The sequence below is a fragment of the Arachis stenosperma genome, chromosome 3 (genome assembly GCF_014773155.1).
Source record: "Arachis stenosperma cultivar V10309 chromosome 3, arast.V10309.gnm1.PFL2, whole genome shotgun sequence".
Classification (NCBI taxonomy): Eukaryota; Viridiplantae; Streptophyta; class Magnoliopsida; order Fabales; family Fabaceae; genus Arachis; species Arachis stenosperma.
In genome coordinates, this window is record NC_080379.1 from 15,684,224 (window position 1) to 15,702,897 (window position 18,674).

Genomic DNA, 18,674 nt, shown 5'->3' on the forward strand with positions numbered 1-18,674 from the left:
ATCGCATTATTTCAAAATATACAAAATAAAATAATAAATTATAGTTGACTTAATGTGCACAATAAAGCAAACGTGAAACTTATATAATAGCCGTAAAATATGAAAAGTAATAACAATCTTCTGTTTTAAGGTATTATATTAAATTGTAACTTAAATTTATAATTATTAGTTAAAAACTTACAATAATATACTATTTTTATTATATTAGTTAAAATTAATATATTTTGATATTATTTTTTAGAATTACTAACATTAAATTTGATAATTTGAACAAAATTTTTTAATGTTTTATGTCTTAAATTTTTTATTAATAGAACAATAAAATTACTTAACTCGTACGTCAATAAAAAACTATTATTTTTATACATCTAGATATTCAAAAGAGACAAAAACGAATTCTTTTAATAACACTTTAACAACTCATAAAAGTTAACATAATGAATGATTATCGATCAAAGTGATATATCAGATTGAAAATTGTGATAATAGTACTTGGTGATAATTAATTACAATCGGGTGAAGAAAAGGTGAGAAGAGAAAAAAAAAAGAATAAGGCAATATAACAGTTGTGCTGAGACAATGACAGATATGCGTATAGAGAATAATACTAAGAAAAATAATAGTGTATGATACAATGAAAGAATATAATAAAAGTATAAATCAATAACTTGAAAAAAGTAATAAAATTAAAGATAATTTAATAAATTGAATATAAAATTTAGAATTATTTATGAAGATAAAAAATGCTTTGAATATAATGTTTTATCTTTGCTTCATACCTCAAATGATATAATCTTTTTATCCTTACCTAGAAATTTTGAATTTGAGTCTCAATCCTAACTGTTAAAAAAATAAATAAATAAACTTATATAATATTTATAAATAATTACTTTATAAATGTTTATCTTGATTTTGTTACACATAATAATATTATAATGATATAATAAATTTTTTAAATATTTTATTTAATTTAAATAATTTATAAATTTTTATATTTAATTTTAAATATTATTTATTTTAAATTTATAAAATTATTTTATTAAATTTATAATTTTAAAAACAAAAATATAAAAATTAATTTCTTAAAAATAATAGAAAAATAGTTGACTATTGAAGCGCTAGTATATATAACTTCTTTGGATTTCCATTTTTAGACAAGTTGACCAATGACTAAAATATGAGATACAAATTTAAGACTCCTTCATCCTTGATTCCTTGTTATCCAAATCAGGGTTACTACTTATTGATCACTGTGTATCTATCTACTAAATATAATGAATTAATGATTACTTTTAAGTTTTAAATATTGGATCACTACATACACATTTCAATCATGTGAATGAGAATTCCATTTCTTTTAAATATTTGGGCTCATTCAACTTAAAAAAAAAATTTAGTCGCACAACAAAATCGTAAAAAGAAGCCTAACTAAAAATTTGGTTCTCTAAAGAACTCTTCAAGAAGATGATTAGACAATGGATATTCTAGGAAAATGTTGAAAATAACATTCCATAGAATCTAACCTAACAAGAACAATTGTAAGCATTCTATAAATAGCAAAATGGGATGATCCTATTTGTCAAGCATGATACATGCAAGTGTGAGAAGGAGAAACAAATAAATAGGCACATATATAGACACGTAATATAGGAAGAAGGCTAATACATCGCATTACATGGTTCCCGCGAAGCACGTTGACAAATCAGACATCGTATTCGTTATTCTCTAACGAACTTCCCTCCGTACATCTCTCCCTCTTAATTTTCCCGCGAAAAACTCTCACCACGATCCATTCCCTCACCCTTCCATCGATCAATCATTCAATCACTCACTTTCCCCTAACTCTCTCTCACTTTCTCTCTCATCACTCAGAATGCCATGACGTCAACACCTACGCCACCACGCCACGCCGACCCCTCCTCCTCTTCCTCTTCCTCTTCCGCCAAGTTCAGGCTTCAGAAGATTCCTCCGATTCCGTTCCGAAGGAAGTCCAAATCTAAGGCCGAAGCAAACAGATTGGCCGAGGAAGAACATAAAAAGCAGCAGCAGAAGCTGCAGCAGGAGAAGAAAGAACAACAACAAAAACAAAGCAAGGTGCAGAAAGACATGCAGGATTGCGATTCCGGAGAACCCTCCATTCTTCTCGCGTCTTCTTTAGGGCTTAATCAAATTCGCACTCGCTCTTCTTCTTCCCCTCTCCGCCATTGCTCCTCCGTTGGCGCCTCTTCCTTTCTCACAAACGACGTCGTCTCAAACATTGACCACATTCCTACAACCAAACCTACTAAGGAACCATGTACGTTTCCGTACACATGCATTTCCGTTATTTTGATTGGATTATTCGACAACATTCTTTCTCTTTTGATAAATTCCTAATTGTTGTTGTTTAGGGGAGAAAGTTCATTGGAGTCAATCCAAATCGTTGAAGGCTCATTCTCAGCTGCTTCCTGTTCTGGAGGTGATGTATAATAATTAATTTGTATCTTGAATTGTATGTAATTGTTTTTGGGCGTGGTTCAACGAGAGATTAGTTAGAGGAATTTAGCTAGGTTTTAGCTTAATTAGGTTGTGTGTTGGAACAGGGTAATCATGCAGCTTTTGCCAAAGAAATGAATTCCCCACGTTTTCAGGCAATCCTGCGTGCAACAAGTGGCCGCAGAAGGACACAACCTGATATCAAAAGCTTTTCCCATGAACTCAACTCCAAAGGTGTTCGACCTTTTCCAATTTGGAAACACCGTGCATTAGGCCATATGGAGGTACATTATTCCTTATCTATCGTCTTGAAACTATCACATTATTATTAGTTGTTTTATTGATTTTGAAAATACATGAATTTCTCAACACATTTGTATGAAATATTTCTGTAGGAAGTCATGGTGGCAATTAGAGTTAAGTTCGAAAAATTGAAGGAAGAAGTTGATTCGGACTTGGGTGCTTTTGCTGGAGATTTAGTGGGTATTCTTGAAAAAATTTCAGGGTCTCATCCTGAATGGGCAGAGAGCTTGGAGGATCTCTTGATTGTTGCTCGACAATGTTCAAAGATGTCAGCTACCGAATTTTGGGTCAAGTGTGAAACTATTGTTCAAAATTTAGATGACAAACGTCAAGATTTACCTGTGGGGATCCTCAAGCAAGCTCACACACGCCTACTTTTTATCCTCACTCGTTGCACCCGTCTTGTGCAATTCCACAAGGAAAGTGGCTATGAACAAGATCACATTCTGGGTCTTCACCAGCTCAGCGATCTTGGTGTATATCCAGAGGAGCTGTTGCAGGCTGCACAACAAAATGCTGATGCTCCAATTGGTGGACATGACATGGCTGACCTGCGGAAAAAGTCAAAAGGAAAAGAGAAAAACAAATTAAAGACTACGAAATCTCAAGCTAACGAACAAAGAGTTATGAGTGGCAATGCGGAGGAGGATAGTACAACAAAAAATAGTTCCACTCCAAATAGCTATAGGATGGCTTCTTGGAAAAGGTTTCCAGCAGCTATTGACAAAAAGCAAAAGGATGAAGATGATGGAGATTTCCCCTCAAAAGGTGATATGGATCATTCGCTGGTCAAAGAACAGAATTCTGAAAATTTGGATGCTATGTCATGTCAACCTGAACATTCTGTGTCATCATCAAGGACACGAAAGGGTTCTTGGGGATTCTGGGGAGATCAACAAAATCTAACATATGAAGATTCAATGATCTGCAGAATTTGTGAGGTTGAAATACCAATTGTACATGTGGAGGAGCATTCTCGAATATGCACAATTGTTGATAGATGTGATTTGAAAGGCTTAACTGTAAATGAACGGCTTGAAAGAGTTTCTGATACTATTGAAAAGATATTGGAATCCTGGACACCTAAAAGCACCCAAAGTACCGAAATTGCAGGAGACAGTTTTGAGGTGTCTAGAATGTCTACATCAAGTGTGCATGAAGAGTTCAGTGAGTTAACTCTAGAAAGAAATAACATCTCTTCTAGATGCTCTGAAGACATGCTTGACTCTACCAATGATACTGACAATACATTTGTTATGGATGATGTGCACCTCCCATCCGAAATATCGTGTGAACCGCATATCTACTTAAAATCTGATCATGGGACAAAAATATCTTCAACTGGAAGCTTGACACCAAGATCCCCTTTGATAACACCACGAACCAGTCAGATAGAAGTGTTATTAAGTGGAAGAATAGCAATATCTGAATATGAGAGTTACGACCAGGTATACATATGGCTGTCAGTTTTATTCTGTATTGAATATATTGTGATGCATAGAAACATTACATTTTATTACATTAACTAATAACATGTATCACCTTTATACATAAAAGTTTTGTAATTCATGGATTTCTTCTACTAAGTATATACGTACAAATTTGGTGATTAGTAAACTGTCAAATGACAGATTAATAAGCTAGTGGAAATAGCTCGTTCTGTTGCAAATGTGAATGCCTGTGACTACAGTTCTTTGGAGATTATGCTTGATCGCTTAGAAGACCTGAAATATGCAATTCAAGACAGAAAAGTGGATGGCCTCATTCTGGAGACTTTTGGACGACGTATAGAGAAACTTCTACAGTGAGCACTTGTAACTTTTCTGTTGGATTTCTAGTACAAAAATACATTTCGTGATTTCAAAAGGGCCTACTAGATATTTCTAGCATTTATTAAAACCATTATTGCGGGAATGCTCAATATAACTTTACCCCTTTATTTTTTATTTGTTTCCTTTTGCCTTCAGCATGCTTAAACCTTGCCTTGCAAAATTGCAACTTCATTTTACAGGGAGAAATATATATCTCTTTGTGGGCAGATAGAAGATGAAAAGGTAGACTCGTCAAATATCATGGCTGAAGAAGAGAGTGCAGTGGAAGATGATGTTGTACGTAGCCTTCGTGCTAGTCCAATTAATCCTTGTTCCAAGGACCGAACCTCTATAGAAGACTTTGAAATAATAAAGCCAATAAGTAGGGGTGCATTTGGACGAGTTTTTCTTGCCCGGAAAAGGGCAACTGGTGATTTATTTGCTATAAAGGTTAGCTTCCTAACTGTGTAGACATGTTGGCTTTGCAAAAAGGAAGTTAGAGAAAGTTGAGATAAAATGATGCCATAAATCCTTTTGTTGAATTGTACCTCGTAACAACATATATGCTGAAGTTTAGAACCATAAGATTATTTTTTCAGTCTGGCATTGCCAACTGGCTATCGTTCAGTAGAGAAATTATTAGAAAGTCTTCTTGCCAAATCAACAAAAAGAGAAACAAAAAGAAGTTACAAACTTCTTTTCAATTTTCACTTTTGCAGGTTTTGAAAAAGGCAGATATGATACGTAAAAATGCAGTTCAAAGTATTTTGGCTGAGCGAGACATCCTCATATCTGTTCGAAATCCTTTTGTGGTGAGCAGGACTTGCAATGTGGCATCAGTATGTGAAATTGTTGCATATTGGTAATACTAATATGATGTTCATGAATTTATGATGAACAGGTCCGATTTTTCTACTCTTTCACATGTAGAGAAAATCTCTATCTGGTTATGGAGTATTTGAATGGTGGAGATCTTTATTCTCTGTTAAGAAATTTAGGTTGCTTAGATGAAGATATGGCTCGTGTCTATATTGCAGAAGTTGTAAGCATATTAACCTTTGTAATTTGTTGGCTTTTGCTTGTGAATATCTGTAAGTTCTCGCAGAACTGTGCTTATGTTCTTTATTTTTCTATTTTCCTTATTCATTCTACAGGTTCTTGCATTGGAGTATTTGCATACCTTAAATGTGATTCACAGAGATTTGAAGCCAGATAACTTGTTGATTGGTCAAGATGGTCACATTAAGGTTAGCACTCAAGAGTATATCACTACATGTTTCAACTTGTCATCTTAAGATGCTCCAACAAGAATAATATTTGCGGCCTCTAATATTTGTCTAATACCTTCGATTACAGTTGACTGATTTTGGACTCTCTAAAGTTGGTCTTATCAACAGCACAGATGACTTATCAGCACAATCATTTTACAATAATGGTTTTCTAGGAGACGATGAACTAAAACCTCAACATTATTCTAAAAGGGAAGGACGTCGAAAGCATTCAATAGTTGGCACCCCAGATTATTTGGCACCAGAAATACTTCTTGGGATGGGACATGGTTGGCACTTTATCCATCAATTAAACAATACAAATTATATAAGAAGAGATATGTTATTTGCACGTTAAAAAAATGTATACGTTTCATGGGCATAGCAGAGAAATAAATAAAAGTTGGAATGGATTTAGGGTAAAAAGGTCAAGTTATTTTTTTGTCCATTGTCCATAGAATGCCCTATATTTTGATAACCAAACATCATTTCACATGCAAAAATGGTTTGTTCAAGTTATTTTTTTGTCCATTGTCCATAGAATGCCCTATATTTTGATAACCAAACATCATTTCACATGCAAAAATGGTTTGAAGTTAGCGTCACCATTTTATTTACTTTTTTTCTTTATCTCGTTTTGTTTGACTTACATCCGTATATTTGCATGCTCTCCTCTCAGGTGCAACTGCAGATTGGTGGTCCGTGGGTGTGATTCTTTATGAGCTTATTGTGGGTATTCCACCATTCAATGCAGAACATCCCCAGGTAGGATTTTGTGATATGTTTCCGGTTCTAAGGACTATGAAAGGAGTTGATACATGACATTCCCTTTTCTTCTCCTCTTCCGCATTTCTAAATGATAGCAGGCAGCCTTTCTCTTAAGTTTTGTCTCCTGTTTTTTAAATTTGCCAAATTAATGCTCTCCTTATTTTTTTACACTTAGTTTTAATATGGTTATGGTGCAAGATATTTTTATATACTTTGTTTTAATATGTGAACAGAACCAACACATAGTAACCATAGGATGCTGTTGCTACAGCCTTTTTTATCAAGACATTGGGCTACTGTCTATTATATGGTTATACTTATATGGATTTTTAACTTGATTAAATATTTTGCTTTGCATTTGTTGGAACTTAAAAGGGACTAATAAGTTTCGTTTACTTTTTTTTTTTTCATATATGTGAATATGGATGGATCATTATGCAATTTTTTCTCATTTTTTTTTCTTTGGGCAGCAAATTTTTGATAACATAATCAACAGAGATATACAATGGCCCAAGGTTCCTGAGGAGATCAGCTTTGAAGCATATGATTTGATTAACAAGTAAGTATTATTTAAGTAAAATTATGCATTTTATGGGTGTTTCAACATGACAATGCTATCAAAGTAGTATCCTATTGAACAGTTACTCATTGTAATCTTTACCTGCATAAAATCTGGAAAGGTATATCATAAAGAAGAAAAAGGGTAAATTAAAGAATGCTAATGAGGAATTTATAGCTGTGAATGCACACATCCCATTGTATAATGCCACTTTTTTTTTTTGGTCATGTTTTATGTCGCTTTAACCATAGGCATGTATCTAGAGGGGATTAACCAAGCGAATAAATGTAAATTGTGACAAAAGTAAAAGTTGATGATTGTCCATTTTAACAATTAACACTACTAATATTGTATTTTCAAATAGACTCTGACATGCAAATTGGAAATCGATAAGAATAAATGCTTTCCAAAGTTCACATAATATGTCAGCAAAAGCTGGGTCAGTTTGAGTGAACTTGACAGTATATGGTTCATTCAACTGCTTATAATGTTTTGCACTTTTAAGATCCCCTCAAGGATCTAATATGAATCATGTCTTTGATCAATGAAATCTTCTCCATTCAACTCAACACATTCAAGTTTCATGTCATGTTGGATGTGGCTGACAGTATGTCTCTTTCAGATTATTGAATGAAAATCCAGTCCAAAGGTTAGGTGCAACAGGAGCTACAGAGGTAAGTTATTTATTGCTCATAAAAGCAGTAGGGTACTTGCACACTGAAATACTGCACAAAAATGTGACCATGACAACTTTAATTTTGATGGAAGGTTAAACGCCACTCGTTCTTCAAGGATATTAATTGGGATACTTTAGCAAGGCAGAAGGTTGACATCTAGTTAGTTTATTATAGAGCTTTGATATATGTTTTTGCTGTATCTTTTGGAATCATCACACTTGGGATCTATCTCAATTGCTTTCAGGCTATGTTCATACCATCAGCTGAAGCTCTTGATACAAGTTATTTTATGAGCCGGTACATTTGGAATCCAGAGGATGAACATTGTACTGGGGGTAGTGACTTTGATGACATTAGTGAAACAAGCAGCACCTCTGGCAGCGACTTATTAGATGAAGATGTAAGAACATTGTTAAATATTGCTACCCTTTTAAATTGAACTTCTAACTGGGTGTTAAAAACCATTTCAGCTGATATAATCTATTAAATGTAGTAGCACTAAATTGTCAACCTTCTGGCCATGATGTTTTCTAATGAAATACTTGTTTATCAGGGTGATCAATGTGGTAGTTTGGCAGATTTCAGTGCTCCACCTCTTGAGGTGCAATACTCCTTTAGCAATTTCTCATTTAAGGTGAGATTGGTCGAGCCTGGTATTCACTTTGGTCAATATAATTTGATTCAAGATCTTATGTAAACTATGCATTTTGTAGTGCCAAATAGTTTATTGCTTTTACAATGCACAATACATTTATGATGAACGAAAATATTTTCTCTTCCACCATGATCTCTTTTGCAGAACTTGTCTCAGCTAGCATCTATCAATTATGATCTGGTGATTAAGAACTCCAAAGAATCGCCCGATAACTCCAATCCATCAGTTTCATGACAAAACCAGATAGGGTGGTAATTTTCTCCTACCTTCTTCGTGTGACTACGAGGGTATTATTGGTCTCATGTTGGATGCAATGTGATGTGGCCCAAGAAGTTGTTCTACTTGTTTGTTGTCATCTTTCGGTGTAGAAGGTCTTTTAGGATTTGAACCGAGTGAGACTGTTAATAAGATTTTATCTCTTGCTCAGAGTGCTTTTGGAAGGTAGAAGGGTACAGTTACACCGAAAATCTTAAGTATGAGCATACACCTATGCTTTCTAGGTGAAGGAAAAAGGGGAGAAAGAAGCCAGGAGCGAAGCTAGTTTGAACCCCGAATAAAGTATTAGGTATATATAAGTTTAGAAATAGGTGTATGAGTTTTGGTAAAGGTTTTGTTGTGGCAATTGCATCTCTTTGTGGAGGTTTTAGGCAGCTTGATTCTTTGTACATACATAATAGGAAGCTTTGAACATGCCCTTCCTCGTAAAACTTGAACACTAAAACTAAAAAGAAAAAAGGTGATGAATTAATGAATTTACGTATTTATTTGTTTTTGTCCCAAGTGTTAATCTTCCCCCAGCCCCGCGTGACTAGTGAGTGCCTTCTTCGACTGATATAATAAAATGGAAGTTTATGTGTCGTGGTCATAATGGGTGAGAAGAGTACTGTCGTGCGTGCAGGTTTTGGTGGAAGGCATCTTTTTCGACTGAGATAGAGGTCCTTCTCTTATCTCATCTTCTTCCCCTCGTGCGTAAAATAAAGATAAAGCTCTGGCATGCATTAGATTAGAGTGATACGCGTCTGAAATGCATTAAAACTAAAGCAAAGAAGCTAGCTGCATGCCTGCCTGCCCGTGGGAGGGGAAAGCTTGCCAGATTTCTTGTTTGAGGATTGGCATGCATGGTCATCAAGAAGAAAAGAAAGCACTCGGAAGGCAGAATAAAATTTAACAATAACTCACTCAAATTCATGTTTGAAATTATGTCTTTAAATTGTATATTTTTAAATATAAATATACAGTGTGTCTTTTATCTAATGTAGTTTCAAATGGTAATATGTAATTGCAGAAGCGTTCTAAAAAAAGGATCATCATTCTGTTATGATATTATAGTTCATAATTAAGTCTAATTAGTAAAAGTAAAATCACTTAACACTTATATTAGAAAATAATATAATTACACTACTCTAATTACTTAATCGCTCCTTACATAAAAAGGAAACAAATATTCGAATTTAATTTCTTTACTTTGCACTTAATAAGCAGTTTTCATTTTCTAAATTCTACCATAACTAGTTCACTTCTACTTAGCTTAATTGGGCTAATATCATAACACATGTTTTGAGTATTATATATCACTCTTCATGAATAAAGCCTCCTTCCTTAATACGTAATACCACTTAAAGCTAAAGCATAAAGCGAGGAGGCGAAAAGTGAAGTTAGTTTTCTTCCATTTTATAGGCAGAAGTAGTAGAGCATATATTCAATGCAGGCTAAGGGGCGATGCTTATATGATTTCATTTCAGGAATGAATTCCATTCAACTTTTCCAAATTGGAAGCATCTTGGTGCAGCCACATGGTTTTACGAATTTTGAGGAATGAGAAAGTGAAACCCCCTGGCCCCTGTTGCCTTCTATCCCAGACTAGACATACACCATCTCATTATTGACCTGCTTGCTTCCTCGCTCATAATAGGCCAATAATGTTATATGGCTTGATTAATGGACGGATGACATGTTACATGATATTTAAGATCAGATTCGATTAACACTGCTCAAACAAAGCTGCGGGAATTCCTCCTAGCCCCGTATCTGTGTCTGTGTCTGTACCTTCTAACAGGTAGAATCTTATCAACGCTCCTGGTGCACCACTCTACCACTTTTGATTAGGGGTGTAGATAGATAAGATGGACTCGGGTGCGAGGTGCGACTGATTTAATTAGATTGAGATTTAATTTTAATATTGTATTTGGTCTATTTTAAGGATTTGGATCCTAAATTAATTTAAAATAAATTGGATTAAATGAATTTAATTTATATATAATTTTATAAATTTTTATATAACAAAAGGATAAAATTTTATTTTTAAAAATTAAATATAATAAATATGATATATTATTTATACTAAAATAATTCATTTTAAAATGTAACATTATATAATATAAAAATATTAATTGAAATATAAAATATAATATTTTATTATTATTTTTTCTATAAAACATATATTTTAGTTATACAATCATAACTTCAAGCAGGAGCAGGACAATATTTAATCAAAATATTATTCAAATTCGGCTAAAATATTACATAGGATAAAATTGATAAATCCAAACTTGATAAAATATACTTTAAATTTAGACCAGATTTCAAATCGAATCTAACATTTCTACTTTTAATTAGTTGCAATAACAAAATTAACCACAATGACTTGTATTTTGTATGTTCATTTGAAGTTATCATTCCAAAATAATTGAAAATCTTAATAAATTTTCCTAAGTTTAAAATAATAATGTTTTTTTATTTTTTTAAAATGAATTTCAGAAATAGCAATATTGAATTATTATTATTAATTTCGAAAACTTATTAAATAAAAGAGAGGGCGGAAGGGACGGAACGTGCTATTCTAACTAGTACTCACACCCAATTCAGGTGAACGCAGTTTGCATTGTCCAATGTCCATTACCATTATTGCCGCCCACTGTGCCTTGCACGCAACCTGTTTGATGTAATACCCCTTCCCCACTTCCCCCTTTCGTTCCGTTCGAATTTCATCTGAGAAGCTCAACAAACAAACAATGTGGAGAAAAGTAACCGCCACTTCCTTCTCTTCTCTCAAATCCTCCCTCTTCTTCACACGCCTCCATCTCCAGGCACTCTATTCTCTTCATCCTTTTTCATTTTTTCATTCAATAAAATTGAACATGAAATGATTCTGATTGATGCATTCTTCTGACGTTGACCTACTTTCAATTTGTCTTTTGAGTTCAGCAAGCTACTAAACACAATGCCGCCTCTGCCTCCGCCGTCTCAAGATTCGCCACCGTAGCACCCTTGCAGGTCTGATTCCATTTCCGTACATACACTCTTTCTTTTCAGTCTTTTACTTTGTACGTTAATGACTTTCAATTTTTCATTTCCACTGAATAGATCACTTAGAGAGTGGATATTTCCACTCCAAATTGATAATATTACTTCTATTTAGGAGATTCTACTCTTAATCTAAAGCTTATCTATCACAGAATCTTATCAAATTTAGAGTCACTAACAAAATTGGAGTGCCAATGTCGACTCCCGATCACTTAACCTCACTGTATCATTAACAAAAACTGATCTCCTTTTTCCTTTGATGCAGGAAAAGGATGGAAGGTGTCCCTTTATAACATTTGTTTTAGGTAATGATTGTGCCTTATTTGTCTTCAAATTTAATTTTGGGAGTTATATCTGAGGTTTTAAGTGTATTATCCAAGTAATGAACATAACCAGGATGACAGTGGCGTAATTGGATTTCACTTTGTAAGAAACCAAGAATAATATCGAAGGGTATCAAGTTGTTGCAGCTACATGGTTAATAATGGAGCTTAGAGTTCTAGGATCTTTTATGTTATTCAATCAATTATTTGACTGTACATCTGGAAAATCTTATCGACTGTTTAGCCAATATGGAAGTGATTTGTGAAAGTTTACAAAGAGAATTGGCAATGGATCAAAGTAAATAATATTTTCTTTCCTTATGATAATTTAATTTTTTAATGAAATAATGATGCTAAATTTTTTCTTGCTACTTTTTTTCTTTTCAGATATATGTTTGCTTCAAATATGTGATTTAAAATGTTGTTCTTATGTCCTAAGGTGGCCCTGGTAGTGGAAAAGGTACTCAATGTATTAAAATTGTTGAAACCTTTGGATTTAAGCATCTAAGCGCTGGAGATCTTCTGAGAAGGGAGATGGTTTCCAATAGCGAATATGGGTAATATTGTCTTATCCTATTCTTGTTTATCTGTTTCATTTGTGAGTCTTTGGGATAATAACAATTAAAATGGCAAAACAGTTCAATGATTCTGAATACAATTAAAGAAGGAAGGATTGTTCCCTCAGAAGTGACTGTCAAATTGATTCTAAAAGAGATGGAATCTAGTGACAACCATAAGTTCCTTATTGATGGTTTCCCCAGAAGCGAGGAAAACCGCATTGCTTTTGAAAAAATTGTGAGTTTGACTTTCAACCTTTTTATCACTTAAACTTGCATTGAAGGAAGTTCGTTTTGAGTTATTTTTGTGTCAGCACCTATTTTACTTGAATTTATGTATTTAACTTACTGGAAATTTGTAATACATTCTCTACCTTGTTTGCAAATGGCAATATTGATTACTGAGCAGTGTTTTATAAGAGAGAACTCTTTTAAATGGCAAAAGACCTAGATGTCTCAGATTCAAATTCTAAAAAGAAGCTCCCTACTTGCGGGGGATAAGCCTTTTAATACGCATATAGCCATATACTGCCTTCTAGGCCCCACTAGGTGGGAGGCCATCCGTTATTAATTTTTCTATGTAATAAGCACTCACTGTTCCATACGCAGTCTGGAGCAGAACCAGATGTAGTACTTTTCTTCGATTGTCCAGAAGATGTGATGGTGAAACGAGTATTGAGCCGTAATCAGGTTCTAGTCAAATTCTTAGAAATTGAATATACGCTCCTGATATGAAAATACTGTCTGATATCTGGTGCTCCTTTTATGTCAGGGGCGAATAGATGACAATATAGATACAATCAAGAAACGTCTTAAAGTATTTGAAGCATTAAATCTTCCTGTCATTGATTACTATGCAAAGAAAGGGAAAGTTCACAGGGTAATTCTATGTTGTTTCAGTACTTAATTAAATTTAGGAGAACTGGCCTTCTTTAGTATGTCATGAACACGCTAAAACTTAAACTACTGTTGCCTTTTGGTTAGAGCTCTTTTATTTACTTACTTTTGAAGTGTTTGTTGCTGCTTCAAATTTTCTATTTGAATTTGTCCAAGTGGAAAAATTCAATAGCAAGTCTTCTATGGATTTGACTGAAGTGAGGACTGAACCTATGGTTAACCTGTATGTTTGTACTTTCAATATGCAATTGAAGGTTTTGGAAAGAAGGAAAGAAAATATAGGTTCTGTACAAAGGATTTTATGTCGCTTTATTAAAAACACTTAACCCACTGGTTTTGGTTTTGTTATGTGATTGCTGCTATATGATGAACATGTTTGTTATAGTGACAAGCTAATCTCTGCAGATTAATGCAGTTGGAACAGTAGATGAAATATTTGAGCAAGTTAGGCCAGTTTTTAAGGCATGTGAGGTATGTCTTTCATTGTTATTTCTTTTACATTACATTATCATATTCCTGATAGAATTATGGCTGTTTCATGGTCATGCTTACTAGTATATCCAAATAAGCAATTAATAATTGACTGCACTTATTTGACAGCCATAACCATTTATTTGTTTGCCAATGACTTGTATCATCTATACAGCAGAAGGCTCTCAATAGAAGCTGATTGAATGGGTTGGAATTTGGAAACATTGCAGAGTGTATTGAAATTTGGGTTTTACAAAGGATCACATATACTTCCAGCTGAATCGGCTCTGATTCAAGTTCCTTGGCTGATAAGCACTGGAATTTCAGTCCCTTTAAAACAGTTGACTCAAAGTATTGACATTTACATGCCAACCATTCACAGTGATAGCTCTTCTTGCCTTTTTTCTTTATGTTCTAGGTTTTTCTTACATGCAATAAACTGCTCATGCCACCGAGAGTATGGCGAATGGAGCAAAACTGTCTCCAACAGCAAAGGGATTGCCAAGTGCGCAGATCTATTTTTTGGTTAACATAGCATTTGATCTTTTGTAATTTGATGACAAATACTTTGTTGAAACCCTTTGGGGTTTTGTTAACACAGAAGTTGAAACAAGTTTGACAGCTTTTTGTGGTGTTGGACTTGTTCTAAACTTTTAATCTTTCTTCTATTTTTCTTATCATCGTTGATTTATAAGTTAGACGAACTTGTCTGATTTTGGTTCAATATAGAATGGATGTGCTGCAATACTTGGAAAAATTAGTATGGCATTGAGTAGCATAATGGAATTAAATCATTATATCATGGGAGAGCAAACTTGCGTCCCTTGCTATTAGCCTATTACACATTCAATGAAGATTGTTCTAAAAATACTGATAAAAAGAATCAAAAGAGAAAGTTGTGCGACTAAAAATTAAAAGTTTTAAATTACTAATTAAATAAAAATTTCAAAATTTTCCTCTTCTATTAATTACTTTAAAAAATAATTGTTAGTAACAAATGTCCTTTTTTCGTTTTAACAAAGAAAAAATTTCATTAAATAAACATGAGTTATATATGAGACTACTTGGATCAACATCACTGCATTTACAAATAAATACTCGGTGCATAGGTAATTTACTGAGTACTTCTGTGTATATATTGTCCCTTGAATATGGTAATTATCTCCCTTGTCTCATCCAATTCACTCTATTACTGTGGATTTTTTTTTTAAGAAATTGACTTCAAAATATAACTATTGAAGAGTGTGCATTTAAATTTTCCCACAATTAGAGCATAAGTTAATGGAGTTTAAGAAATGTTGATAGAGCATATCCGCTATATTGCTCACTAGGTGTTAGTGATGTGATTGGGTTTTATCCACAGGCAGTAACTAGAATGATAATAACCACTACTCTCCGACCACTAAGCTTCCCTCCAAGGTTGTGCATTCTGAGCAAGAAGAAGGAGAAGAGCGACAACAAAAGTAGAACCAGGAAACTGAGCAAGTGGCAAACAGAGACCAACCATAACATCTTTTCCTTCCCAAAATCCAAATCAACCCCACTTCTCATCAATCACCAACCCAGTCCCCAAACAAAATCTCAAGCACTTGAACAAGTCCTCAACGACCTCGAAGCTTCCCTTGAGAAGGGCATCACTATTGAACCCGAAATCTATGCTTCTCTCTTAGAAACATGCTACCGTTTTCAATCCATTCACCACGGCATCCGACTTCACCGCCTTATCCCAACCACCCTTTTGCACAGAAATGTTGGTATATCCTCCAAGCTTCTTAGATTATACGCTTCTTTTGGTTACATGGATGAGGCACACGACCTGTTTGATCAAATGCCTAAGAGAGATGAATATGCATTTCCATGGAATTCACTCATTTCGGGGTATGCTCAAGCTGGCCTCTATCATGATGCCATAGCACTCTACTTCCAAATGGTGGAAGAGGGTGTTGAACCCGACGTGTTTACATTTCCTCGGGTTCTCAAGGCGTGCGGAGGAATTCGTTCTGTCGAAGTTGGGGAAGAGGTGCATCGTCACGTGGTTCGTTCTGGTTTTGCCAGTGATAGGTTTGTCCTCAATGCACTCCTTGATATGTATTCTAAGTGTGGTGATATTGTGATGGCTCGCAAGATTTTTGAAAAGATGCCCAATAAAGATTCTATTTCGTGGAATTCAATGCTTGCAGCTTATATTCATCATGGCCTTGAGGTTGATGCAATCAACACTTTCCACAGAATGCTTTTGAAAGGTTATGAGCCTGATTCTGTTTCCATATCGAAAATTCTTACTGGTGTGTCATCATTGATTCTTGGGGCCCAAATTCATGGATGGGTGATCCGGCGTGGGATTGAGTGGAACTTGTCAGTTGCTAATTCCTTGATCAGAGTGTACTCCAATCATGGCAAGTTAGATAAAGCACGTTGGATATTCAACGTGATGCCAGAGAAGGATGTTGTGTCATGGAACACTATAATCTCTGCTCATTGCAAACGAAGAGAGGCTCTAGATTATTTTAATCAAATGGAGCTTGCTGGAGTAAAACCTGATAAAGTAACATTTGTTTCATTATTATCAGCTTGTGCTTATTTGGGTTTGGTGAAGGATGGAGAGAGGTTGTTTGCTTTGATGTGTGAAAAATATAAAATAGAACCAATTATGGAACATTATGGTTGTATGGTTAATCTTTGTGGAAGAGTAGGAATGATTGAAAAGGCTTATAGCATCATAGTGAATGGAATGGATTCGGAGAATGCTAGTCCAACTCTCTGGGGAGCTTTGTTGTATGCTTGCTTTTTACACGGAGACGTAACAATAGGAGAGATTGCTGCAAACAAGCTTTTTGATTTGGAGCCAGACAATGAACACAATTTTGTACTTCTCATGAAGATCTACGAAAAGGCAGGCAAATCAGAGGACATGGAGAGAGTTAGATTGATGATGGTAGAAAGAGGCCTGGATTATTAAAGAATTATGCAGCAGAATTCTAAAACTGAAAAGTGCAATACGTGCTTTCAATTCCATTTTGTCCCCTGCAAAAGTGGTTATTTTAAGTAAGGATTCTTTAATAATGTATACTGTACAGCATCACCACATAGCTTGCTTGATAAAACTATACCTTGGCTTTGTCTGTCTTCATCTCTATTATCAATTACAAGGGAAAAACAATGTTTGCTGGGTAGTGTTTGGAATTTGTTCTTAAGACATAAGTACAAAGACAATGGAGACACTAAGGACAGAAATAAAAACACAGTTTTATCTATTGTTTCTACTTTTTAAGAGAGAATACATAAATTGAAAAAAAAAATCATATTTGTATCTATCTCACACTTTGTTTGGATATAGAAAAAAAAATAAAAAGTAAAAAAATAAGAAGAAAGAAAATAAAAAAAAAAAGAAAATAAAAGAAAAAATGGAGTTATTTTTAAGGCTTTTTTACTTAAATAAATTAAACAAGTTTTAAAATTACTCAAATACCCTAAATCAATTTTTGATACGTAAATACCCTAATCCTAATATTATATAAATCGTGCTAGGGGAATGTGGTTTATATAATATGTTAACCATTACACTCTGGAACGATTTATGCATGAATGACTTCTGAGCAATAACACATAAATCGTCCTAAGGTTGCCAGCTTTATTAATTGTATGTAAATCGTTCCAGGTTAGGAGGATTTACGTGGCTTCAGCCAAAAACACAAGATCCTGCAACGATTTATGTGTAAGTTATAACCCCAGCACCCTACCACGATTTATTTGTCAGCTATAATCTCCAACATCCTGCCATGATTTATGTTCTAATATCACACCCTAAGACCCAACCATGAATTACCCACAACTCTTAAAGTTACACACAAAAACATACAAAAACCTCCATTTTCACCCTATCTAAACATTCAGTGATAAGGTTGGAGAGAAAGAGAGCCCGCAGTGATGCGAAAGAGGCATTGAGTGACCGCATCTGGCATACAGCAGTGGGAGAATGGGCATTAAGAATATCAAATTAAATAAAAACAATACTAAAAGAGAATACTAAAAAATTATAATTAAAATTTTGACACATAATTTTGTTTAATAATTTAAATTTTATATATTTTTTACTTAAATTTATATTACTCAAAAATACATGAATTTATATTAAGCAAAATTATATTTTTTTTCAATATTTTTTGCTCTTAATTTAAAAAAAATAAATTATATGTTAAAATTTAGTATTTTTTATTTAATTTGATCTTTCAATTGAAATAAATAATTTATATTATAAGCAAATGACAATAGTAAGTAAAGTACATACTAATTTAAGAATATACAGTACAAATATACAAAGTTAAAATAAAAAAAATAACAAATTTTTGTTTATAGAAAATATATATAAATAAAAATAATTAAAAAAAATTATATGAACAATGAGTATTAAAAATTTTATATTAATTTTTTTATAAATTTTAAATCCTAAATTCTCTCTTAATATTTTAATATTAAAAAATTTTAATTTTATTTAATTTTAATATTCTCTTTTAATATTTTTTTTATTTAATTTGATCTTTATAATGGAATAAGTAATTTACATTATAGCCAATGAGTTATAACTCAAATGGCATAGTCTCCCCCAT

General features: G+C 33.6%; 3 protein-coding genes across 5 annotated transcripts; all 3 read left to right on the forward strand.

The window, feature by feature from the left end:
* Nucleotides 1-1,878: 1,878 nt before the first annotated feature.
* LOC130965561 (probable serine/threonine protein kinase IRE) lies at nt 1,879-8,750 on the forward strand. The gene is made up of 17 exons (XM_057890329.1): nt 1,879-2,291; nt 2,386-2,458; nt 2,583-2,759; nt 2,871-4,226; nt 4,410-4,582; nt 4,790-5,039; nt 5,309-5,401; nt 5,491-5,631; nt 5,744-5,836; nt 5,946-6,147; nt 6,537-6,622; nt 7,096-7,184; nt 7,807-7,858; nt 7,953-8,009; nt 8,106-8,261; nt 8,415-8,495; nt 8,661-8,750. The coding sequence occupies exons 1-17, from the start codon at nt 1,879-1,881 to the stop codon at nt 8,748-8,750; spliced, it is 3,582 nt and encodes a 1,193-aa protein (XP_057746312.1).
* A 2,617-nt stretch (nt 8,751-11,367) lies between these two features.
* Nucleotides 11,368-14,699, forward strand: LOC130967962 (UMP-CMP kinase). 3 transcript variants are annotated; one of them, XM_057893023.1, is made up of 9 exons: nt 11,368-11,602; nt 11,721-11,789; nt 12,085-12,124; nt 12,582-12,699; nt 12,781-12,937; nt 13,309-13,389; nt 13,472-13,579; nt 14,002-14,067; nt 14,243-14,699. In XM_057893023.1, exons 1-9 carry the CDS (start codon nt 11,528-11,530, stop codon nt 14,264-14,266), a joined length of 738 nt encoding a protein of 245 aa, XP_057749006.1. In that variant the 5' UTR covers nt 11,368-11,527; the 3' UTR covers nt 14,267-14,699. The 3 variants fall into 3 exon arrangements, with proteins under 3 accessions (XP_057749006.1, XP_057749007.1, XP_057749008.1); XM_057893024.1 differs by having other exon boundaries at nt 14,246-14,699; XM_057893025.1 differs by having other exon boundaries at nt 11,458-11,602; nt 12,085-12,098.
* Nucleotides 14,700-15,349: 650 nt separating this feature from the next.
* Nucleotides 15,350-17,256, forward strand: LOC130969776 (pentatricopeptide repeat-containing protein At4g25270, chloroplastic). Its single transcript, XM_057895661.1, has one exon. It carries the CDS (start codon nt 15,443-15,445, stop codon nt 17,024-17,026), a length of 1,584 nt encoding a protein of 527 aa, XP_057751644.1. The 5' UTR covers nt 15,350-15,442; the 3' UTR covers nt 17,027-17,256.
* The last annotated feature ends 1,418 nt before the right edge of the window (nt 17,257-18,674 follow it).

Coding starts and splice junctions, on each gene's coding strand:
- LOC130965561 (XM_057890329.1), top strand. CDS start 1,879: ATGACGTCAACACCTACGCCACCACGCCACGCCGACCCCTCCTCCTCT. Junction 4,583..4,789: donor CGTATAGAGAAACTTCTACA/GTGAGCACTTGT, acceptor TTCATTTTACAG/GGAGAAATATATATCTCTTT. Junction 5,837..5,945: donor GTCAAGATGGTCACATTAAG/GTTAGCACTCAA, acceptor CTTCGATTACAG/TTGACTGATTTTGGACTCTC.
- LOC130967962 (XM_057893023.1), top strand. CDS start 11,528: ATGTGGAGAAAAGTAACCGCCACTTCCTTCTCTTCTCTCAAATCCTCC. Junction 11,603..11,720: donor TCACACGCCTCCATCTCCAG/GCACTCTATTCT, acceptor TTTTGAGTTCAG/CAAGCTACTAAACACAATGC. Junction 12,938..13,308: donor GCATTGCTTTTGAAAAAATT/GTGAGTTTGACT, acceptor TTCCATACGCAG/TCTGGAGCAGAACCAGATGT.
- LOC130969776 (XM_057895661.1), top strand. CDS start 15,443: ATGATAATAACCACTACTCTCCGACCACTAAGCTTCCCTCCAAGGTTG.